Source organism: Orycteropus afer, unplaced genomic scaffold (genome assembly GCF_000298275.1).
Source record: "Orycteropus afer afer isolate SDZICR_OR568_19922 unplaced genomic scaffold, OryAfe1.0 scaffold00212, whole genome shotgun sequence".
NCBI lineage: Eukaryota > Metazoa > Chordata > Mammalia > Tubulidentata > Orycteropodidae > Orycteropus > Orycteropus afer.
In genome coordinates this window covers 4,591,075-4,617,555 of record NW_006921799.1, presented here as the reverse complement: position 1 = coordinate 4,617,555, position 26,481 = coordinate 4,591,075, and the positions used below count along the sequence as shown (strand labels likewise).

The 26,481-nt window shown below is 37.1% G+C and overlaps 1 protein-coding gene across 1 annotated transcript in view; it reads left to right on the top strand.

The window, feature by feature from the left end:
• PIBF1 (progesterone immunomodulatory binding factor 1) overlaps nucleotides 1–26,481 on the top strand; it is a 529,275-nt gene that overhangs the window by 60,167 nt on the left and 442,627 nt on the right. The window contains exons 5-7 of the mRNA XM_007948312.2: nucleotides 12,025–12,158; nucleotides 24,182–24,290; nucleotides 24,567–24,748. Of these exons, the coding sequence (XP_007946503.1) occupies nucleotides 12,025–12,158; nucleotides 24,182–24,290; nucleotides 24,567–24,748 (425 nt within the window). The remainder of the gene's footprint in view (nucleotides 1–12,024; nucleotides 12,159–24,181; nucleotides 24,291–24,566; nucleotides 24,749–26,481) is intronic.

The following is a 26,481-nucleotide window of genomic DNA, read 5'->3' as shown; positions in this document are numbered from 1 at the left end:
GAAGAAGAGTTGATGCTTTTGAGTTGTGGTGCTGGCGGAGAATGCTGAAAGTACCATGGACTGCTAAAAGAATTTAACAGATGTGTCCTGGAGGAAGTGCAGCCAGAATGCTCCTTGGAAGCAAGAATGGCCCGACTTCATCTCACCTATTTTGGTCATGTTGTAAGAAGGGACCATTCCCTGGAGAAGGATGTCATGCTTTTTAGGGTGGAGGGTTGACGAAAGAGGGAGAGGCCTTCAACGAGATGGATTGATATGGTGGCTGCGAAGATGGGCTCAAGTATAGCAGGGATTATGGGGCTGGCGCCGGATCGGGAAGTGTTTTGTTGTGCTGTGCATGGGGTCGCTATGAGTCGGAAACGACTCGACGGCACTTAACAACAACAACAAAGTAACATGGGTCAATGCATTTTTTTTTTTTTTTGCAGTGTTTCCTCCCCTCCTCTCTTACCCCTGGCAACCAACAAAGAAAGTTTCCTTCCATATATAAACCTTTCCTTGACCCTCCACAACAATGAACTAATACAATATTTGTCCTTCTATGATTGACTTAGGTCACTCAGCATAATGTCCTCCAAGTTCATCCATATTATGCGGTGTTTTGCAGACTGTACAGTATTCTTTATTGCTGCATAGCATTCCATTATGTGTATGTACCATCCACTCTTCGGCTGTAAATCTTACAGATAAGTCCCTTGCTAGATATGTAATTATCGGCAAATATGAATTTGTTGCTGTCATTTTTGTTATGTGCTTTTTCGTGGTGTCGATTTCTTTGTTCCATATAATTTTCTATGCTGAGCTCATTTTGTTTATGAATCATGTTATCACTTCCTTCATTGCTATTGTTTTAGTATTTGCTGAACATTTATGCTGGTCCTCCTTTTTGATGTGAAGGTTTATCGTTTTTCTTTGAGGTTATCCTGTGATTTATGGTTTTCTCCCAAGTTTAGAACAGTCCATGCGGTCTATCTTGTAGTTGTCTTGACTTCCCTACCATCTAGAAGTTCTGTAACCACACAGTTTTTTCCCTCTTTTTGGTTTGTAGTTGTCCTCATCTGTCAATTGATATCTCTGGTTCCCTGGTTACAATCTTGTAGGCTTACTTACTTTGGATACTTCCATAGCTGGGTTGGTTTCTGGGTTATATCATCATGTGTGTTAATGGTCAGTTGTTGTTTGCTGTTGTTGCTTCTCTGTCCAAAGGGCTCCCTTTAGCATCTCTTGTAAGGTTGGTCTGGTTTTAACAAATTCCCTTAATTTCTGCTTATCAGGAAATGTCCTAATTTCACTATCATATTTGAGGGACAGTTTTGCTGGGTACATAATTCTTGGTTGGAGATTTTTCTCTTTCCAGATTTTATATATACCATCCCATTGTCTTCTTGCTTGCATGATTTTTGTTGAGAAATCTGAGCTTAGTCTTATTGGTTGTCCCTTGTAGGTAACTTTTCGTTTTTCCCATGCTGCTTCCATGATTCTTTCTTTGTCTTTGGTTTTGGTAAGTTTGATGATGATATGTCTGGGTGATTTTCTTTTGGGATTTATCCTGTTTGGGGTTTGTTGCACTTCCTGAATGGATATATTTTCATCTTTATCATACCAGGAAAATTCTCTTCCAACAAATCTTCGACAATTTTCTCTGTGGTTTCATTTGTCTCTTCTTGTTCTAGAATTCTGATTACCCATAGGTTATTCCTTTTGATGGTATCCCACGTGAACCTTAGGCTTTCTTCATTTTGTTTTGATCTTTTTTTTTGATTTATCCCTTTCCAAAGAAGTGTTCAGGTATTTGCCTTCAATCTCCCTAATTCTGTTTTCTGTTGATTCAGTTCTGCTCCTTTGCCCATTCAATGTCTTACCTATTTCTGAAAATTTGGTATAAATCTTCTGGATTTCTGTGTGTAGATTTTGTATCATTTCGAATTCATTTATTTTGTCATTCTGTTCTTGTATTGGCTTTCAAAATTTTTCTAGGGTTTTATCTGTGTTTTCTTTGATTTGTCTCTCAATTTTTTGAAGATACCTAAATAGAATTATTTTGAATTCCTTATCAGGGAGTTCCAATGCTGTATCTTCCCCAGGGATGTATTTTGGGTCTGTATCGTAGTCCCTTGTTTCCCCTCCTTTATTGTGTGGATTGTGATGCTCTGTTGTCTCTGAGGCATTGTGACATTTTTGTGTTTATATTTAATTGGTGATTATATGTGGAATGACCTTCCTATGATTTTTGTTTTGTTTTGTTTGTATGTTATCTACGCAAGCAGGGTACTGTGCTGTGCTCCTCTGTTCACTAGTTGACAGCACTTAAACAGTCACCACCTGTCCTTTCCTGTTGTCAGGCTCTCGGATGTCCTGCCAACCTTGGTACACAGAGCCTATTCTTAGGTCCCTGGAATCCAAATGAGAATGCTATCACTTTAAAATTCAAAATGGTCATCACTTGTAAAGATTCAAATTGACCGTGCCCTGGGTCACTTTAAATATCCAAAATGGCTGCCACTTGTAAATAGTCAAAATGGCTGTGCCCTCGGTCACTTTAAATATCCAAAATGGCTACCACTTATAAACATTCTAAATGGCTACGCCATCGGTCACTTTAAATATCCAAAGTGGTTGCTGCATGTAGACAATCAAAATGGCTGCGCCCTCCGGACAGTGGAAAGTCAACAGCTCAGGTTATCTCCCTCCTTGCTGTTTCCCTTCATATTCATAGGCCATCAGCACAGTTGTCCCTGCAGCCCTCAGTGACCAGGGCTGATCTTTAGGTCAATTCTCAGATCCCAACACCACTTGAAAACATTCAGGCTGTGGGTCCTGTCAGAGTAGCTGATAGTCCGCAGCTCCGACCATGTCTGTACTCACTGTTTTGTTCAGGTTTTTCCACTAGTTGGTGCCTAATCCACTTCTGTATAGTTCCTTTCAAAGCTCAGGGCTTCAGGATTATCTTCTGTATCTCTGTCAATTGGTTTTTTTTTCTTCGTTGAAGTGGGTCTGTGTCGCTTGTCTGCCTATTCCTTCATCTTACCGGAAGTCCCCAAGGCTTTTTTAAAAGTCAAAACTTTTATAAAATATGTTCTATTTCTTAATGATCTTAACGGCAAAGTTAGTCTCTGGCAGCAAAATTAACTTCTACTTAAAGGTACAGTCTATAACTGCTTATTAAGTTTTTTTTAAGTATTTAGTTGCTTGGATTCGATTATTGATAATGTGAAAGACTTGTGAGAATTTTAAAGTGCTTGGATTCGATTATCGATAATGTGAAAGACTTGTGAGAATTTTAAAGTGTAATTGTCACTTCCAGAATAGCTAACCAAGCCATTTCTTATTATTCACTGAACTAGCCAATGTAAACTGCTTCTGATTTGAACCATTGACCTTATGGTAAATGTTACTATATCCTGTTTCCAATTTCCTTAGCTGCCTTGTCTTTCCCCAGGCAGATCATTTCATTTCTTAAAGATTTCTTTTGACACAGGCTGCCACTTTCTTCTCGGTTTACGTCATGTGAGACACCAAAGATTTAAACTGTACTTAGAAATTCATTATATCCAAAGTAACTGCCTTTTGGTTTACATAACTGCTGACGATTTCAAATGTGCCTGTATAATTGCATCTTTGAATGTTTTTCATCTTTGAATACTTTTTTGAATCTTGGAAATATTTAGAGTCAATGTTATTTTGTCAAATTGTGTTTTCATATATATTTAAGAAATAACTTAAATTGCTCAAAGAAGGACCTAAATCTTACTTTGAATTTAGTCATGTGCTGTATTTGAGCCCACAAAAATTGCAATTAAAGTTCTTTAATACCATAGATTAGAGCAATAAATAATATAAACTTCTAATCAGCAGTTTCACAGTTTCCATAGAACAAGTTCTTCAAAAAACGAGACCTTGAAATTAAAAGAATGAACAATTTATGAATTTAAGAATGTAAATTCTAACTCTGTTTCAGCTAACCCTGGAATCCTGGGCAAACCACTTAACCCCACTAGGCTACTTTGCTCATTTTGTCAGAAAGGGCCATTCCCTGGAGAAGGATACCATGCTTGGTGCAGTAAGGACATGGAGGTGACATCTTCTGACCTCTTCTAACTTCACAAGAGGAAGACAGAATCACCATCAGCAGCCCAAGGCTTCTTCCTGTGACTCCAGACATGTTGCCACCCTCCAGCCTTTTTACCAGCTTTGACACTAACCATCCCTCTCACAGTACTCACTACTTCTCTGCTGGGTTTGATTATTTGTTGCAGTGGCCACACACAACTCAAAAACGATACTCAGGATCATGGGGTTTATTAGGGAAGTAACAGGCTACAATTCAGTTTTAGGAATGTGCTCAGGATACGGTTCTTCAATCAGGGTGGTCTCCCCTCTGCTGTGCCTTCAGATACACCTCTCTGGCCCTTGGCCTTGGTCTGGCCTCTGCCTCTGTGGGCCAGGTAAGCTTGCTGCTCTGTCTGGTGCCTCTTGGTTCCACAGCTATTGTCTCTTCATTGCTGCGTCTTTCCACTGGGGTATCTCAGCCAGGGAGGTCCAGCACAGGGATCTCTAGTCCAGGAATGTGCTCTACTTTACCTCTAGCTCTTGTCTCTTGGTGGCAGTGAGATCCCCACCTCTGCCTCTAGGAGGGCTCATTTTAAACCTGGTAGAATGACAAAACTAACCAATCCCCAACATCAGAGTTCTACACACCTTGTTTGCATAGTCCCACCCAGTAATCCTGGGAGCTCTGGTGGCGTAGTGCCTAAGGCATTTGACTGCTAACCAGAAGGCTGGCGGTTCAAACCCACCAACCACTGCTCGGAAGGAAGGTTGGGCAATCTACTTCCATAGAGATACTGCCTCGGAAACCCAAGGAGGGGTCACTGTGAGTTGAATCAACTCGATGGCATGGAGGTTTTTGTTTTTTTTTTAAATTTACCTGGTAATCCAGCGGGGTTTATATAGACTATGGCTAGAAAAGCCATACCAAGAAATTCATTGCACTGTACTTGGTAAAGTGGACGGTCAGTGAAAAAGGGGAAGGCCCTCAATGACATGGATTGACACAGTGGCTGCAATTATGGGCTCAGGTATAGCAAAGGTTGTGGGGCTGGCAAAGGATAAGGTAGTGTTTCATTCTGTTGTACATAGGGCCACTATGAGTCAGAGCCAACTCAACGGCACCTAACAAATAGCAACAGGCTTGAATATTCTTAACAAATAAGAAGATTGTAGGACATTATCTCTAGGATATCTTTCATCTGTTAAATTCTGTAGATCTAAATGCTTAGTTGCTATTATTGAGAAGCAAAGGGCATAGGTAAAAAGACCCCTTGATATAAAAATAAAGTGTTAAATAGTTGATAATTTAGACAAAAAAAATAAAATTTTTAGTTTCTTAGGTCAAATGTTGTTGTTAGGTGCTGTCGAGTCAGCTCCAACTCATAGTGAACCTGTGTGCAACAAAACAAAACAGTGCCTGGTCCTGCTCCACCTCACAATCATCACTATATTTGAGCCCATTGTTGCAGCCACTGGGTCAATCCATCTTACTGAGGGTCTTCTTTTGCTCTGACCCTCTACCAAGCATGATGTCCCTTTTCAGGGGCTGGTCCCCCTGATAGCATATCCAAAGTAAGTGGTATAGACTCTCTCCATCTTCTCTTCAAAGGAGCATTCTGGCTGCACTTCTTCCAATACAGATTTGTTTGTGCTTCTGGCACTCCATGGTTTATTCAGTATTCTGCACCAGCGCCATAATTCAAAAAAATTCAATTCTTCTTTGGTATTCCTTATTCATTGTTTAGCTTTCAGATACATATGAGGCATTTGAAAATAGCATGGCTTGAATCAGGAACATCTGTGTCCTCAAAATGGCATTTTTGCTTATCAGCACCCTAAGGAGGTCTTTTATAGCAGATTTGCCAAGTGCAATATATTGTTTGATTCTTTGACTGCTGCTTCCATGGGTGTTGATTATAGATCCAAGTAAAATGAAATCCTTGACAACTTCAATCTTTTCTCCACTTATCATAATGTTACTTATTGGTACAGTTATGAGGATTTTTGTTTTCTTTATGTTGAGATGTAATCTATACTGAAAGTTACAGGTTTCGATCTTTCTCAGTAAGTGCTTCAAGTCGTCTTTACTTTCAGCAAGCAAAATTGTGTCATCTGCATATCACAGCCTGTTAATGAATCTTCCTCCAGTCCTGATGCTGTCCTGTATATTCCAGTTTCTCAGATTATTTGCTCAGCACACAGACTGAATATGTATGGTAAAAGGATACAACCCTGATGTATACCTTTCCTGATTTTAAACTATGCAGTATCCCCTTGTTCTGTTCAAATAGCTGCCTCTTTGTGTATGTACAAGTTCTACATGAGCATAAGGAAGTGTTCTGGAATTTCTTTTCTTTGCAGTGTTATCCATAATTTGTTAAGATTGACACGGTTGGATGCCTTTGCATAAAAACATAGGTAAATGTCTTCCTGGTATTCTCTGCTTTCAGAAAAGATACAACTGACAATGATATCCCTTATTCCATGTCCTATTTTGAATCTGTCCTGTTCTGAATCTGGCTTGAATTTCTGGCAGTTCCCTATCAATGTACTACTACATCCATTTTTAAATTATCATCAACAAAATTTTACTTGCGTGTGATATTAATGATATTGTTCAGTAATTTCCAAATTGTGTCAGATCCCCATTCTTTGAAACGGACACAAATATACATCTCTTCCAGAAGGTGGGCCAGGTAACTGTCTTCCAGATCTTTTGGCATAGCTGAATGAGTGTTTCAAGCATTGCATCTGTATATTGAAACATCTCAGTTGGTGTTTTATCAACTCCCAGAGTCTTGCGTTTTGCCAATGCCTTGAGTTCACCTTGAACGTCTTCCTTTACTGTCTTCAGTTGTTGATCATATGCCATTTCCTGAAATGGTTGAACATTAACCAATTCTTTTTGGTACAGTGGCTCTGTATTCCTTCCATCTTCTATGTCATTCATTAATTTTCTCGTAGAATCCTTCAGAAGTACAACTTGAGGCTTAATTTTTTTTCATCAGTTCCTTTAGCTTGAGAAATCATGAGTATCCCTTTTGGTTTTCTAATTCCATGTCTCTGCATATTTCATTATAATATTTTACTTTGTCTTCTCAGGCTATCCTTTGAAATTATCTGTTTAGCTCTTTTACTTCATCATTTCTTCAATTTGCTTTAGCTACTCTCCACTCGAGCAAGTTTTAGTCTTTCCTGACATCCATGTTGGTCTTTTCCTACTTTCCTGTCTTTTTAATGACCTTTTGCTTTATGTATGATGTCCTTAGGATCACCCTACAAGTTGTCATTAGTATTCAATACATTTCATTTCATTTTTGACAGCTTATAATTTTCCTAGAGTCATACTTTATACATTGTGTTCCAATTATTAGTGTATGTTTGCAGCTGTTCTCATTTTGAGTTATACCACATCTGCACATGAAGGCCCCGAAAGCTGTACTCCATCCACATCATTGTTTTTATTTGTAGATGTACAATAATATTTTTTAATTTCTGGTAGAAAATTGATAATTTATTAAATATTCATCAATATTTAAAATCATTTTTTCTACAATTTGAGCTGGTTATTTTAAATGCTAGTCTTGCATGTTGTTTTGTTGTTAGGTGCTGTCAAGTCAGCTCTGACTCATAGCAACTCTGGGTACAAAAGAACAAAACACTGATCTTCCTGTGCTGTCCTCATAGTCCTTGCTGGGTTTGAGCCCATCATTGCAGCACTGTGTCAATCCATCTCATTAAGGGGCTCACTTTTTTTCACTGACCCTCTACTTTACCAAACATGATATTCTTCTCCAGGATACTATGCCCTTTGGACATGATGACCACTGTAGGTGAGATGAAGTCTGGCCATTCTCACTTCTAAGGAGCGTTCTGGCTGCAATTCTTTCAAGACAGATTTGTTCCTTCTAGCAGTTCACGGTATTTTCTGTGTTCTTCGCCAACACCACAATTCAATGGCATGAATTCTTTTGTCTTCCAGCTTTCACATTCACATGAGGAAATTGCAAATACCATGGTTTGGGTTAGACACACCTTAGAATTCAAAGTGACCTTTTTGCTCTTTAAAACTTTAAAGAAGTCTTTCGCAGCACATTTGCCCAGTGCAAAGCGTTGTCTGATTTCTTGACTGCTGCTTCAATGAGTATTGATTGTGGATCCAAGTAAAATGAAATCTTTGACCACTTCAGTCTTTTCTCCGTTTATGATAATGTTGCTTATTGGTTCTCTTGTGAGGATTTTTGTTTTCTTTATATTGAGATGTAATCCACACTGAAGACTGTAGTCTTTGATCTTCATGAGTAAGTGCTTCAAGTCCTCTTCATTTTTCAGGAAGCAAGGTTGTGTCATCAGCATGTCACAAGTTGTTAATGAGTCTTCCTCCAATCCTTGCATAGTCAATCAATATTTCAATATTTGTTCACTCTGTAAATATTTCCAGTATAACTAGTATAACTGAGGATACAAGTAAGAGGTCTTTAAGGAGCTCCAAGTCTTAAGGGGATGTGGAGAAAGGGCAAGGGTTATAGACAAAAGAAGAAAACATGCAATTTTAATAACCGATTCAGTTTTTTTCAGGCTAAAGGTAACTTTGTTTTCTTTACTTCTATTACTGATTTAAGGAGCTCTGGTGGCGTAGTGCCTAAGGCATTTGACTGTTAACCAGAAGGCTGGTGGTTCAAACCCACCAGCCACTCCTCGGGACGAAGATTGGGCAATCTGCTTCTGTAGTGATACCGCCTTGGAAACCCAAGGAGGGGTCGCTATGAGTTGGATCCGACTCGATGGCAGTGAGTTTGGTTTTTAAATTAAAGTTTACATTCCTCAAGATTCTGTTGTAGTCTTTGTGCAATTATTAAAATTGAGCTATAAATTTGTCTGTTCTCTCTGTGCAAGCAAAAACAGAAAGGAAGCATGATGATACTAGTTTATAGCTAATGAACATGAACTATGTGCTAGGCATTCTTATAAGCATTTTGCATGAGTTACTCATATAATCCTCACAACTCTGTGAGATACATGAAGACACTGAAGTACAGGAGATAAATTAACTTGCCCAAAGTTTTACTGCAAGTAACTCAATTTTAAGCAGTTTAATTATGGAGCTTTCTTTTCTGTTTGTTTCCTAACTATAACACTACACTCTTCCCAAAACATTTGCGCAGTGGGTAGTGTTTAGAAGGCTACAGTGGTCTTCAAGGGAACTAAACATTCTTTTGTGACTTAGGTCTGAAATGATATATATGATGATCTTTTGGGAGAAGGTAGACTGGCTTTACCTATAATCTTATAATAAACATAGTAGTAACATTCCATTCTCAATTGAGACCTTTATTGTAGAAGAATATACATTAAGGTAAAACACATGGAGTGCAGTTTTTCTTTAATTACAACTCAAACATTTTTTTGATAGAAGTTTGGGAGCAAATATTTCTTAGATATGTTTAATAGTTTAAAGAGAACGAAAATTTTGTCTTCCTCATCTTTGTATCTGTAGTGCCTAGCCTAGGTCTAATCACATAGAAATAATTCAGTCAGTGAATAAAAAATGAATGTGACCACACTTAACTGGTCAGCTACTTAGGACAGGATGTATTTAAGATCTGAATTCTCAGTGGGGGGTGGGAGGGTAGGGGGTGTAGAGCTAATGGTTGGTGGCAAGATCTGGTGAGTTCAAAGTGAGAAACTCAGTCCCTGTGACCTTCTTTACCTGCAGTTTCTATCTTCATTTATTTCCCAATTGTCCCAAAGCATTTATTTAATTCTTACTGTATACCAGATACTATGAAAAGTGATGGCTATCCAGTGATGAACAAAACAAAGTGGCTGCCTTTAGTATGTCTTATTCTGGAGAAGTATATAGAAAACTGAACAGTGACACAGTGAGTTCAGTCCTCTGAAGGAAGCAGATATTCCTATTCAGTTAGTGGGAGTAGCATGCTTAAAATTTTGGAGGCTAAAGGGAGCTGGAGAACTTTGGGTATCCATTAGAGTTGGAAGGTGAAGTGTGAATATGAGGAATGGTGAGAAATGAGGCCTGTGGTATGCATGGCCAAATTGTGAAGAACCCTGTGATTGTTTTATGGTTTTTGCTTCCTCTCCTTTCCCAGTATCTCAATAATCCCTGTCTTATGTGCTGCAGCATGGTGAGTGGAGGGTAGGGCAATGTAGAGCTGTGTTCCCAAAGCCACAAGCTTCATTTTTCCTGAATACCACAATTGAAATAGCATGATTAATCTCTTTATTTACTGTTTTTCATTGCACGTATGTGATATTCATGTTGCTTTTCATCTCTAAATTGTGAACTCCTCAAGAACAGGCTTTTTTTTTTAATTCATTTCTGTATCTTTGGCAGAATAATAACTCAGTAAATGTTCAAAAAAGTAATTTAACATTTGTAGTCATTTGTTGAGGAGCTCTGGTAGTGTAGTGCTTAAGGCACTTGACTGCTAACCAGAAGGCTGGCGGTTCAAACCCACCAGCCACTCCTTGGAAGGAAGGTTGGGCAATCTACTTCCATAATGATACCGCCTTGGAAACCCAAGGAGAGGTCGGCACACAACAACAACAACAGTCATTTTTTGAAGGAGCCTTAATAGCACAGTGGCTAAGCTCAACTGCTAACTGAATGGTCAGTGATTTGAGCCCTCTAGCCCCTCTGTTGAAGAAAGATGAGGCAGTCTGCTTCCATAAAGATTACAGCCTTGCAGACTCTATGGGGCAGTTTTACTCTGTCTTACAGAGTTGCTATGAGTCAGAATTGACTAGATAGCAACAGTTTTTTTTTTTATTATTATTTTTTATTGTAATTTGGGTGAAAATTTATGGAGCAAATCCATTTTCCATTCAACAGTTTATACACATTTTGCTTCGTGCCATTGATTGTAGTCCCCACAATGTAACAGCACTCATCCCAGTTCCTTCCTGTCTTTCCTGTTTCCGTTCTGCAACAGGTTTTTGGTTTAGTCATTTTAGGTATTATATAAACTACTCCATGAGTTTAAGATAGTTGTTGTTGTTGGGTGCCATAGAGTAAATTTTTTATTCATAATGACTCCATGTGGCAGAGTAGAACTGCTCAATAGGGTTTTCTAGTTGTAATCTTTACAGAAAAGAGCTCTGGTGGTGTAGTGGTTAAGGCATTTGCCTGCTAACCAGAAGGTTGGCAGTTCGAACCCCCTAGCCGCTCCACAGAAGAAAGATTGGTTAGTCTGCTTCTGTAAGGATTTTACAGCCTTGGAAACGTAGTGGGGGTCACTATGAGTTGGAATTGACTCACGACTGAGCTTAGAATCTTTACAGAAGCATATGGTCAGATATTTCTTCCCATGCAACTTCTGGGTGGATTTGAACTGCCAGCTTTCCAGTTAGCAGCTGAAAGAATAACAGTTGCACCACTAGAGCTCCTTGAGTTTACAAATAAACCAAAACCAAACCTGCCATTGAGTCGATTCCAAGTCATAGTGACCCCCATTGGGTTTCCCAGCCGGTAAATGTTTATGGAACTAGATTGCCCAATTTTCCTTCCACAGAGTGGCTGGTGGGTTTGAACCGCCAACCTTCTGGTTAGCAGTCAGATGCCTTAGGCACTGTGCTACCTACCAGAGCTGCTTGAGTTTAAGAATACCTGTCTTTAAACCAGAAACCAAAGCCACTGCCATCAAGTTAATTCCAACTAATAGCAACTTGGACAGAATAGAACTGTCCATAGGGTTTCCAAGGTTATAATCTTTACAGAAACAGACTGCCTCATCTTTCTCCCATGGAGTGGCTGGTGGTTCAAACCACTGACCTTTTGGTTAGCAGCTGAAAGAAAGCTTTAACCACTGTAACACCAGAGCTCCTACCTGTCTTTAAATAGGGAAAAATTACTAAACAAAAATAGAGAATTTTTCTTTTAATTACAAGGAGATTCACTATAAAATTTGTTCAACTGTATTTACTTTGTAATTTTATTGTTCTTTTAATTTATAGGCATATGAAGAAGAGCGAAGAAACTGCTCTGAGCTTCAAAATAGGTGTCAACGCTTGGCCTTAGAATTAGCAGACACAAAGCAATTAATTCGTCAAGGTGACTACCGTCAAGAGAACTATGATAAAATCAAAAGGTCGGTAGTTAAGATGCCTTCAGTAGTTCTCCTTTTCTGCGTGTATCAAAGTCACCTGAATTCTTGCTATCAGCATTGTTAATTCTACTTTATGTCCTAGTCTTCATTTTACAAAAGCATGTAGCTTTAGGGACTTTTTGTTGGGCTTTAGATTATATTTTTATATTTGTTTATTTTATTTTAGAGTTTTCTGCTGCCTTTTAAAATGTTAAGTCTTAAAAGATAGGAACCCAGTAAGCTCCCAAGTGTGTAAATATTTTTTAAATGGTTTTTGGTGGTTATTTTTATGTTGTGTAATACATTTAAATATTTCACAGTTTCGCAATTCTTTCTAACAAAAGGTGCGTACTCTTTCAGAAAATATTTCTTTCTCAGAATACGTATATTTCCCAGTTTGTTGCTACTAAATTAGCCAAAGAAAACTTATGTCATAGAGTAAATTTTGACTTATAGTGACCCTATATGACAGAGTGGAACTGTCCTTTTGGGTTTTCAAGGGTATAGATCTTTTTTTTTATTTTTGCAGTGTTAACTCTCCTCCCTTGCCAAGGGTATAGATCTTTACAGAAGCAGACTACCACATCTTTCTCCCTTAGAATGGATGGTTGGTTTGAACCACCCACTTTTTAGTTAGCATCCAAGCCTTTGGCTAACCACAATGCCACCATGGCTCCTTTGCTATTAAGTACCTATGGTAAATTACCTGTCTTTAACTGAAATATACATTTCTGTTCTTTGTACATTGATTTACACTACTTAGTTGCCATAATTTTTAGCATGTAACTTGTGCATATATAATGTGCATAGTGTGCATAGGAAACAAAGGGATTGCATGTCTTGTGAAAAACCATATAATGTACATGTTATTTCCATTAGAAATAGGATGTATGTCCCTAGGTAAATCTCTTACCATTTTGAGCCTAAGTTTTGTCATCTATGAAATGGTGCTAATACAAATAACTGCATTAAATTACTTTAGGATCAAATAAATTATTTATGAAGGTCTTTAAATATATATTTATATTTTTATGGCATATAAAAAGAGCAGGAACTTTTTGTTATAACAATAAGTAATCCTTATTGTTCACACTGTATCTACCTGCACCTAAAATGATTCTTTTTTTTCTTCTATGTCTTGTTCCTGACTTTTTTTTTTATTGTTAGTTGCATGACAATTCACAGAGCGAATTCATTTTCCATAGAACAGTTCATACACATTTTGTTTCATGACACTGATTCCAATCTCCGTAATGTAACACCTCTCTTCCTACTTCCTCTCTGTGGTTACCCTTTTCCTGGGTCTTTCCTGTGCATTCCTGCCCTCTGAGCTATCTCCCTGTGCAAATAACTGCCTTTCTGGTCTCCTATGATTGATTGTTCTAAGGAGTCTCCCTACCTGCTGTAAATGTTCACCTTATAGGCTTATATGTTGTTTGGGTGGAAGCCACGGAAGTGAGCTCCATTCCAGGCCTGAAGCATGACTAGAGGCCATAGTCTTGGAGGTTTCACCAGTCACTGTCAGACCAGTAAGCCTGGTCTTTTTTATGATTTTGAGTTTTGCTCCACATTTTTACCCCACTCTATCCAGCATTGATCCCTTTCTAAGTGGTTAACAGTGATAGTCAGGCACCATCTAGTTCTTCTGGTCTTACAGTCATGTAGGCTAAGGTTCACGTGGTCCACTGGTCCCTTGGACTGATAGTTTCCATGAGTCTTTGGTTTTCTTCATTCTTCTTTGTTCTAGACAAGGAGAGACCAGTTGTTGCATCTTGGATGGCTGCTTGTAAGTCTTTAAGACCCTAGTTGCTACTCACCAAAGTAGGATGTAGAACAGTATTTTCGTGTAGTATATTATGCCAATTGAGCTTGATGTCTCCTGCAGCCATGGTCCCGAGCTCATAGGTCCAGCAACTCGCTCCTTCAGGGTGATTGGCTGTGGCTAAGAAGTTATCATAACTTTGCCCCTTGTTAGTTCTATTTATATGAACATTCTTACAGCACATACAAATAACGTATGTAGAAATATTGTCTCCCAACTTTATAGATGGTCATGCGTATATTCTCTTTTGCATAGACATACCTGATCACTTAGCCTGTCTAGCTGTGTATCCACCTGTATATTAATGTTTGTTAATATAATATTGTATATGAAGGTCTTTAAATATATATTTATATTTTTATGGCATATAAAAAGAGCAGGGACTTTTTGTTACAACAATAAGTAATCCTTATTGTTAAAAAAAATACAGTATTTTATATGTAAAAGTATTTATCTTTGTTGTCTATACCTCTTATGCATTTCTCTCTGTCTTTCTTTTCCTTAGTGTTATTGTGTTGGTCACTTGATTTTGGTATATTGCCTTTCACATATCAATACTTGTCTCTTACCTGTCTAGCAGTTTTCCCTCTTGAGATATACTAGTCACTCAGTGAATATTAGTTGAATGAATGAATACCCTATCCATTGTCTAACACTGTAAGTGTATTTACAAGGATACAGAAGACTTGAAAATTTAATAATGGTTTTCCTACTACCACCATGACTGATTTACTGTTTGTATTAGTAGCCCCACCGCTGTCTGTCACTTTGTGGTACTGTGGTGGCTTCCATGTTGCTGTGATACTAGAAGCTATGGCACTGGTGTTTCAATGACAAGCAGGGTCACCCATGTTGTACATATTTCAGTGGAGCTTCCAGACTAGGAATAAGAATGTGACCAGATCTACTTCTAAAAAAAAAAAAAAATGGCCCCTGCAAATTTTTTATGAATATCAGGGAAATATTGATATAGTGCTGGAAGATGAGCTCTACAGGTTGGAAGGCACACAAAATACAACTGAGAAAGAGCTGCCTCCTTAAAGTAGAGTCGACTTTAATGATGTGAATAGAGTAAATCTCTCAGGAGCTTCATTTGCTGATGTGGCACAACTCAAAATGAGAAGAGGTATCTGTAAACATTCATTAATAATCAGAACATGTAATGTATGGAGTATGGATCTAGGAAAATTGGAAGTTATCAGAAATGAATTGGACTGCATAAAGATTGAAATCCTAGTCATTAATGAGCTGAAATGGACTGGCATTGATCATTGTGACTGAGACAGTCATATAGACTGTTATGCTAGGAATGATGAATGGGAAAGGAATAACATTGCCTTCATCATCAAAAAGAACATTTTAAGAACTGTCCTGAAGCACAAGTATGGATAATATCCATACCCCTGTAAGTAAGATCAATTAATACTAGTATTATTCAAATTAACAGACAAACCACAAAAACCAACAATGAGGAAATTGAGGATTTTTATCAACTTCTACAGTCTGAAATTGAGCAAGCATGCACTTGTGATCTATTGACAATTATTAGTGATTGGTATACAAAAGTTAGAAATAAAGAAGTATGAGTAGTTGAAAAATACGGCTTTGGTGATAGAAATGATACCAGAGATCACATTATAAAAATTTACAAGACTAACTAACTTACTCATAACATATGTCTCTTATACACAACATAAACTGTGACTATATACATGGACCTTGCCAGATGGCATGCACAGGAATCAAATAGACTACATCTGTTTGATCGTGGAAAGAGATAGTAGACAACCTCAGTATCATCAGTCAGAACAAAGCTAAGTGCTGACTGTGGTACATACTATCAGTTGCTCATATATGCAAGTTTAAGTTGAAGCTGACGAAAATTAAAACAAGTCCACAAAAGTCAAAATATGACCTTGAGTCTATCCCACCTGAATTTAAAGACCAACTGAAGAATAGATTTGATGTATTGAACACCAGTGACTGAAGACCGGACGAGTTGTGGGGTGACATTAGAAAGGCAAGAAAGAACGAAAAGACAAAAATGGATGCCAGAAGAGATTCTGAAACTTATGATGGGATAAATGATAAAAAGAGCTGAACATAAGATTTCAAAGGGCAACTTGGGAAGACAGACTAACGTATTATAATGACATGAGTGAAGACCTGGAGGAGTTGGAAAATCAAAGGGAACAATACGCTCAGCATTTCTGGAGCTGAAAAAACTGAAGAAAATATTCAAGCCTTGAGTTGTGATATTGAAAGATCCTGTGGACAAAATATTGAATGACACGGGAAGCATCAAAAGAGAATGGGAGGGATACAGAGTATCACTGTACCAAAAATTACATTCAGCCATGTCAGGAGGTAGCATATGGTCAAGAACCAGTGGTACTGAAGGAAGAAGACATACAAGCTACACTGCAGGAATTGGTGAAATAGGGGGCTCCGGGGGAGTACCCATTGAGATAGTTCAACAGATGAATTGCTGGAGGCTGTCACATGTTTATGCCAAGTAATTTGTAAGATAGCTACCTGGCCACTAACTGGAAGAGATCCATATTTGTGCCATTCAAATGAAAGGTGATCCTTCAGAATGTGGAAATTACCAAACAATATCATTAATCATTAATATCACATGGAAGCAAAATTTTGCTGAAAGTAATTCAAAAACAGTTTAGCATACATCAACAGGGAACTGCTAGAAACTCCAGCCAGATTCAGAAGAGGACATGGAACAGGGATATTATTGATGATGTTAGATGGATCTTGTCTGAAAACAAAGAATACCAGAAAGATGTGTACCTGTGTTTTTTTTTTTTTTTTTGACTATGCAAAGGTATTCAACTGTGTGGATCATAACAAATTATGGATAATGTTCTGGTTACCTAGTGCCACTCTGACAAGAATATACCACAAATGGGATGGCCTTAACAAACAGTTTATTCTCTTAGAGTTCAGGAGGCTAGAAGTCCGAGTTCAGAGTGCCAGGCTCTAGAGGCTGTGTGAAAGCCCCTCAACCTTGGGCTTCAGCTCTGCCTCTTGCTCTCCGCCCACTGAAGCTAGAGGCAGCTCTTTACTCAGGCAGCTACTGGCTGCTTAGGCTAACAAGCCCAAGGTTGACAAAGAAGATGGCACAGTCCCGATGTTACCAAACCACATGGCAGGCCAGTAATTCAAGTCTGTTTTAAGTACCAAAGTTGGCAGAGCATGGTAGACTGCTGAACAATGACACGGCTACATTCAGGGTCTAACCGTGCCATAAGCTAGAGACCATTTCCTAAGGCTTCTCCTTATATACAGGAAGCAGACCACATTCCCTAAGGCAGCTACTCAGCGGCTTACAGTAGATTCCACCATGGAGCTTATTACCAGTCTCATCATGAGGAATACTACATCCAGCTGCCCAGCCACTCAACCAGGCCCAGTCAAGTTGACACACAAACTTAACTACCACAGATAATACTGTGAAGAATGGGAATTCCAGAGCACTTAATTGTGTTCATGAAGAATCTGTACTTACACTGTGAGGCTGTCATTTGAACAGAGCAACTGGATACTGTGTGGTTTAAAATCAGGAAAAGTATACATCATACTTACTCATTCTGTATGCTAAGCAAATAATCCATGAAGCTGGGCTATATGAAGAAGAATGTGGCATCACGATTGGAGACAGACTCATTAACAACCTGCGAAATGCAGAGGACACAATCTTGCTTGCTGAAAGTGAAGAAAACTTGAAGCACTTACTGATGAAGATCAAAGACTACAGCCTTCAATATAGATTATATGTCAACATGAAGAAAACAAAAATCTTTACAACTGGACCAATAAGCAACATCATGATAAAGGGAGAAAAGATTGAAATTGTCAAGGACTTCATTTTACTTGGATCTACAATCAACACCTATGGAAGTAGCAGTCAAGAAATCAAATAAGATATATTGGACAAATCTTCTGCAAAAGACCTCTTTAAAGTGTTAGATAGCGAAGATGTCACTTTGAAGACTAGGATTAGCCTGACCCAAGCCATGGTCTTTTCAATAGTCTCATATGTATGTGGGAGCTGGACAGTGAATAGAAAGACCACAGAGGAACTGATGCATTTGAATTGTGGTGTTGATGAAGATTATTGAAGTACCATGTATTTATTGCTAGAAGAACAAATAGCTAGAATGCTCCTTAGAAACAAGAATGTCCAGATTTCTTCTCTTATACTTTGGTCATATTGTCAGAAAGGACTAGTTCCTGGAAAAGAATATTATGCTGAGTACAGTAGAGGGTCAGCAAAAAAGTGCAAGACCCTCAATGGGATGGTTTGACACAGTGGCAGCACTAATGTATGTATGTGAGGAGCGCACAGGAACAGGCAGTGTTTTGTTCTGTTGTATGTAGGGTCACTATGAATCAAAACCAACTAGAGGGCACCTCACAGCAACAAAAATTATTATGCCAAAATATGGAGTGTATCAAAATGAAATACTTGAAGTACATAAGGTATACTCAGTGGGCTCTTAGGACAAAGTTGGATTTCAGAAGATGCATTTAAAGATGAAATTGAGTGTGATGGTAAAATGATGGTATAAGTGGAGATTTTGATATGTCCTTTGCCACTATAACCATGTAGTGATAATATATAAAATGTAAAAAGAGAAAACTAAAAATCATAGATGTTAGAATAATTTAAGGAGTGTATAAATGGAAGACAAACGAAAAAGATTAATCATGAGTTGATAAATAGCGAAGTTAGATGATGAAAACAGAAGGGTTCATTATAACACATCTATTTTTATATATATTTGCATTTTTTATAGTAAACATTTAGTGATTAAAATACCCATAATAAAAAACTAGATAAATATCTTCATATGCTAAAAATGGAACAGGAAAGCCAACAAGAAGGGTTGAAATAAAGAGCCTTTTTGGTTTCTGGTCTCAGAACAATTTAAAAGCAGGTAGGTGTTTGAATCGGGTAGGATAATGGGATTTAAAAATGAGAAACAGGCTTAAAATCAGGGGCTGGGTGAGGTGAGGGCTTCCCAGCTTTGGGAGAAAAAAAGGTACCTGAGTTTCTTGAGTGTTGTGGCTTATAATAAGGTGCATATATAGGAAGACAAGAAGCAGCAAAGAAATTCACAACTAGGACCTGAGCAAAGCTTCAAATGGTGTTAGAGACTGGATATCTCGCTAAACCAAATAAGATATAGTTCTGCACTAAAAGCTATAGGAAGCCAGGTGGTAGCAAAACGACAGGGAGAAAGGATGAGCACAGAAGTTAAAAACAACCTCAAAATCCAATCAAGAGGAGCCTGCAAATTAAAGTAGTAATATGCATGAAAAAAATTAATACAATTTATCCCAACAGACAAAATGAATAATTAGAAAATGGTCATTACCAATCACAATAGAACAATTTGGAGATTCTTCAAAATAATTATGTTAAAAGTTCTCAGAAATATCAAGAAGGGAATAAAGAAGATGGCATTTATGAAACAAAACAAACAGACATGAAACAAATAGATCATATATGAAGGGAACCATTTAAAAATTCCAAAAATGAAAAAGCTGTAATTGAGGGAAAAACTTAATGGACATAAAGCCTAGCCTGAATGCAATTGAAAAGAAAATTGATGAATTAGAATGTGGAATGCTTTCAGAACAGAGCGCAGACATAAAATAATTACAAAAATGAAAGAGCAGTTAAGACACATGAAAGATAGAGTCTCCTAAAAGTACATTTATAAGAATTCCAAGAAAGAATAGAGGGAATGATAGAGAAACCATTTTGAAGGTTTTTCCAGAAATGAAGGATGAGCCCTCACATTGAAAGTACAAATATTTCAAGCAGATTTGATAACAATGTGCTTACTCCTAGATGCAGTCTAATAACCTGGAGAGCGTAAAGAACAAAGAAAAAAAAATCACAAAAAACTTTTTCTCTTTTTTTTTTTTTTTGGTCTTTTAAAAAAAAGAAAAAAAAGTTAGGGTGTGGGACTACCAGGGGGAAGGGAGAAAGAGATGTAGCTCCTCGCTGCTACATACGTGAGGGTGGACTGGCCAGTTTGTAGAAGAGCCAATAGGCTTCACTGGTGCACACTTGGCTGGCGGACATAGGTATGACGCTGGAGTCATTAAAAAAGTGCCATTTCCGAAAAAAAAAAAAAAAAGGTGGGGACCAAGTTTGTTGGTCTGATAGAGCCTGGTGGAACCACTGAGACTTTGGCCCCTAGCTGCCCTTCAGGTCTGGAATTGAACCCACACCTGTGGTTAACAGGCAAACAAAATACAGGCATATGAGTTGAACATTTACCTCAAGTAGATACACTCTTTGGAGAGAACAATCATGGGAGAAAGAAGAGCTGCTTATGCACAGGGAGATAGCTTGGGACAGGAGAGTATGGAGGGATGGACACTGGGAAGAGGTAACTATGGAGAGGAAGTGGGAGGGGAGCTGTTGCATTGTGGTAAACTGTGGTCAATGACATGAGACAAAGTATATGTGAACTGCTGTATGGAAAGTGAATTTGCTCTGTAAATCTTCACCCAAATCACAATTAAAAAAAAAAAAAAGTGCCATTTGCCTGTCACTGGACTCCAGCAGTAGGCTGTGAAATGGCCACCCATGGTGGTTCCGGAGTGATTGGACACAGCATACAGGTTGTAAACAGCATGGTTGGTGTTTTCAGAGGCAAATTCTCTCAAGTGGAAAATTCACAAATGTTGTGAGCCTGCTAGTTCATATTCTGGATTCTGAGAATCATTTCAGATAGAGCACTAGAGGAAAAGATGACCTTTTCCACAAAGAGGCAACAGTTAAAACAATAGACTTTTCTTCACTGGTAACAGATTAAAAATAAATAAATAAGACCAAACTGAACTCACTGCCATCGAGTCAGATCCAACTAGAAAAAAATGTCATATCTTCAAAGTACTTAGTAGAATTTCACTGTCAAATTCTGTACCTCCCTACCTATCATTCAAGACAAGTAAAATAAAGATAACTTTAGAAATACAAAGTCTAAATGCACCTAATTCAGCTGAAAGAACTGCTAAAGATGTACTTGAGCAAGAAGAAAAGTGAACCTAGAGCTAATGTGTAAGAGGCAATGAAACAGTCTGTGCATGAATTGATTCAATATGTAAGTAAATGTAGTTATCTATTGACTATTTTAAAAAATAAGATGACAAAATGCCGAATATATTGCTCTTTTTAAAAGAAATTATGGTAAATATATAGGTAAAAGATTTACTTCTCAGTGGCATTAAATATGTTCATTATATTCTCCATCCATCACCATTCCTGTATTTTTCCATCACCATTAACAGAAGCATTGTGTCTTACTTTTCCCTTCCCTCCTGCCTCTGATAACTACTAACAAACTTGATCCCTATATACTTATGTACTGCTCTTAAGACACATACCTGAAACAAAAAACACAAAAAATTTGCAAAGTAAAAGGATGCTAAAAAGATAAAAGGGAGCATTATAAAATAATAAAATGATCAGTGCCCACAACACTCACTGCTGTCGAGCTGATTCGACTCATAGTGACCCCTTCCTTGGGTTTCCGAGGCAGTATCTCTATGAAAGTAGATTGTCCAACCTTCCTTCCGAGTACTAGCTGGTGGGTTTGAACTGCCAACTTTCTGGTTAGCAGTCAGATGCGTTAGGCACATGAGCTTAATACTCTTTTGGCAAAATAACTTAGAAATATATAAAACAAAGAGTGACAGTATTATAAGGAAAATATGTTAGAAGTATTAATACACTTCTGTTAGAAACATATAGATCAAGCAGGCCCTTCTAAATGTCAGTATTTATTACAAAGGTATTATAAGATTGTTTAATGTTAATGCACAGATAATAATTATGTCAGAACAGTGGAGTAGAGAGTCCTCAAAAAAGACCAAAACAGATAGGTCTTTGGTACAAGATAGAAGAGACATTGCTAAGCAGTGAGGAAAGAATAGTAAATAGTAATGTGATAATTAACTTTTCCCAGTAGAAAGAATACTGTTGATCCCTGCCTTATTCCATATGCCAAACTAGAGTCCTAGAAGTATTAAAGACCTAAATGTGAGAAAACAAAACTTGAAATTATTAGAATATATTTGAATTTAGCTTTATAACCTTTAAATAAAGGAAGATTCTTTAAGACATACCAAACAACCAAAAAAAACAAGCTCACTGCTGTTGAGTCGAATCTGACTCATAGAAAACACAAATTATAAATGAAAAGATTGAGTGTGAAAATTGAAAAAATTTGTACCACCACAAATACTGAAACAAAGTTAAAAAGCAAGCAATAGATAAAGGGGTTAAAAAAAAAAAAAAAAAGCCTGTAACATGAATAGCAGAGAGTTAGTATCTAGTTTAGAATAAAGAACCAGTTAAGAAAAAGGCAAATAACTCAATAGGTAATGGGTGGAAAAAAGTCATAAAAATGCAAGGTAAATTGAGAAACAGTGCCCTGTATGTTTAAATAGTAAAAGCATTAAAACACAGTATGGAAAAAATGTGTGATTGTATCTAGGGAAATGGTACAGGAGCATTGAAGAAAGTATGGGAGATGAAATTTAGCTGTAGTATTTTATTCTTTTGTCTTAATTATCTAACCAGTACTACAAGTGTTTGCCTTTAACAAACAGAAACTTACTCTCTCAAAGTTTAAGAGCCTTGAAGCCTGAATTCAGGGTGCCAGCTTTAGGGGAAGGCTTTTTCTCTCTGTCACCTCTGGGGAAAGGTCCTTGCCTCTTTTCTGCATCCATGGGCTGGCGTTCCTTGGAGATCTACGTGTAACTTGGCATAAATCTTCCCCTGGCTTTAGGAAGTTCTCAGCACAGGGGACTGGGTCCAAAATATGCACTCCACTCCCAGTTCTTCTTTCCTGATGGTACTGGGCTCTCTTTCTTCTCTCTCAGCTTGCTACTCTCTCCTTTTTTTTCTCTTGTAAGATAAAAGATGGCTCCAACAAGGGTGAGTTGAGTAAGGCCATGACTCAAAATAAACACACTGATCCTGCCTCATTAATGTAAAGAGTTCAGGATTCACTACACATCACAAATGCAGGATAATTACATGAGATTATAAAATGGAGGGCAGCCACACAATGTTAGGAATCATGCTCTTGCTAAATTGACATATTTTGGGGGTATACAGTTGAATTCATGGCACTTTTTAAAAAGCAAAACAAAACTTTAAACAGTTATAGACAATGTTGACTATTGTTAATTGTGGACAGCAAGTTTATGGGTGTTTTGCTGTGTCATGCTTTATAATAATATTTTTTTACACGAAACATAAGCATAGCAAATGGAACATGATCATTACTTTGTGAGAATTAAAATATTTCATGTAATACATACAAAAATATTATTAATGGTAATCATCTTTAGTTAGTGGATATATAGCTTCTTTTTAACTTGTGCTTTTCTCCATTTTCTTCAATATACATTGTACTTTGTGAACAGGGCAGGGGAGAGTTTCAAAAATACATCATTGAAAAATTGATAAAGAAAAACTTTCTTAATAGCCCACTTCATAGAAATGCCAAAAGGATAAAGTGCAAAAGCACTGCTTCTCACTGGAGAGAATGTGTTACACATTCGTAAAGTTATTTTTCTGCTTGTTTCTCTGTACATACTCAGTCATTCACACACTAACATTTTCAAGATGTCTGTTGTAGGCTTTGATCCAGTTCTTTTTGCTGTTTGGGGAGAGATGGTCTGAAAATAGAAATGAAAATCTCTGAGGAATCATAATTTGTGAATGAAATAGTCACAAGAATTCTTGCATATATATCTGCCATGCAATCTGAAAGACAAATTGTAAGAGCTTTTTGACTCCATCTAAACTGAAAGCCTAGAGCTGTGTATAAATTCTTTAGAAGTTTTAGCATTGAGATAAGATTGAAGATGATTAGTGAAAAGATACTAAAGTATACCTTAAAACTTTTTATTACTTACTTTACTGATTAGTGAAGTTTACATATTTTTTAAAGGTAGTAAATTCATATTTATGAATCTGAACAGAGAACCCTCTAAATTTGAAAAGTAAATCCTTTATAGTTCATAAAATGAGACCACGGGATCACTGTTACTGGTTATCTCTGTTCATTTTGCTGAAACATAGTCAACCTGTTTAAATGTTCACTGTGAAAAGAGATGTAAATTTTATATATGTGTTTGAATTTTATTTTCATAGTGAACGTGATGCACTTGAACAGGAAGTAACTGAGTTTAGGAGAAAGCATGAAATACTTGAAGCCTCTCACAAAACTCAAGTTAAAGAAAGAAGTGAATTATCAAAAGAGGTAAGCTTATAGAGTTGAATTTTATTATACAGTATTAGTAGAAAATAGCCCAGGGCAGAATTGTGGAGGGGACGTTTTTCCTTTTTGATGTGATTACTAAACAGAAGAGACTTTTGATAGCTCTCTTTGGATCGAAAATTGTAACTTAAAATTAGCCCTTTTTAAGAGAGAATTTTTATGTGCTGAGGAAAAGCACAAATGAAAGAAAATAGTACAGTCAACTTTGAATAGTAAGAGGACATTGCTGTTGAACTGTCTGTCTCTACATATATGTAGGTAACCACCTTACAGCAGACTGTCACTTTATTGCAAAAAGATAAAGAATATCTAAATCGCCAAAACATGGAACTTAGTGTTCGTTGTGCGCACGAAGAGGATCGTCTTGAAAGACTACAAGCTCAACTTGAAGAAACCAAGAAGTCTAGAGAAGAGATGTATGAAAAATATGTGACATCCAGGCAAGAATTTTTTTCCATATACATAGATGTAAATTAACACCATCTTTTTTGAAGGAACTTTTGGTTTGGGGGAAGAATACTGTTTTTTTTTTTTTCTTTTCTAAGATATGTAGGACAACATTAAGATAATACTTCATTTTGTTTCCTTAGAAGATATTCTGTTGTCATTCTTGTTGTTATGTGCCTTTGAGTCAGACCCGACTCATAGCGCCCTCTCCTTGGGTTTCTGAGGCACTATCACTACAGAAGTAGATTGCCCCATCTTCCTTCCGAGGAGTGGCTGGTAGGTTTGAACTGTGAGTCTTCTGGTTAGCAGTCAAGTGCCTTAGGCAGTATGCTACCAGAGCTCCCTTCTAGTTGATTAGTTGATCTTTTTTTTTTTTTAATCATGGTTTTTCTAACATAAACATCCAAAAGCCTATTTCTTTCTTCCCTTTTTTTTTTTTTTCCTTTAGGCCTATTTCTTTAAAGTGTGTGTGTGTGTGTGTGTATGTATATACATACATAAACTATTTTTTTATTATGACATAATATTTTTAGTTCCCTGTGAATAAAATTTCTATACCCGTAGTATTTGAAAGTAAATATATAAATATGTCTGTATGAGTATCTTTTTGAAAAAAAATTTTATCATTAGAAGCCTGACTCTGCTGACCTTTTCCTGACTGTGTGATGACATTCAATAGAATTAGCAGACAATATTGCTTACTGTTTTAAGATAAAGGCCCTGGAATCAGACTCCCTACATTTGCATCCTTTCTTTACTCTTCTACTAGATGTATAAACTTGGCCAAGATGTTAACTTCTATGCCTCCTCAGTTCTTTTCTCTGTGAAAGGAACAGCCATAGTAACCACAACTCAATAGGATTCATATGAAATTTCAATACAGATGTAAAACTTTAACACACTTCCAGGCATACAGTAAACTATGAAAAAACAAATTACACGATTATATTATTATCTTTTATTATTACCTACACATATGATTCATTTATTAGAGTTCTTTATATATCCCTATTCCTTATAATCCTTAAATTATTTTTATTAGCATATTCAAAACTGTATCAGATTTTAAATTTTATCCTTTAATACTTTACATATTCATAGCTTTTTTCCTAGCCTGTAGTATTTTATCAGTTTGTGCTCTTCTTGTTAGTACTCTGTATAATCCTTTGACTTTTCTAAGAGATTACAGAAACCTTGTAAAGAATCAATTACGGTCATTTTGTTTTTGTATTTTGTTGAAATTATTTGTCTCTCAACACGTACCACACCATATTATTATTTTAAAATGAAGACCATTTCATATGCATCAGCTTTCAAGCCTCTGGCCATGTACATGTAAACTATTAGTAAAATATTTTTAAAGGTAAATAATTATTCAACAGGAGTTACTGACATTTATATGGTAACTAATCCTTTAGAGGGAGCTCTGGTGATGGCATGGATAAGACACGTGACTGGTAACCAGAAGGTCAGCAGTTCAAACCCACCAGCTGCTCCGTGGAAGGAAGACAGGGTGATCTACTTCTGTAAAGATTTATAGCCTCAGAAACCCAGTGGAGGTCACTCTGAGTTGGAAACAACTCGATGGAAGTGAGTTTGGTTTTGGTAATCCTTTAGGGCAATATGTTTAAAAAGTCGACATCTTATATGGGACTAGTCTGAAACAATATTTTTAAAAATTATAAAACTTCATATAATAACTATTATATATAATATATATCTAATA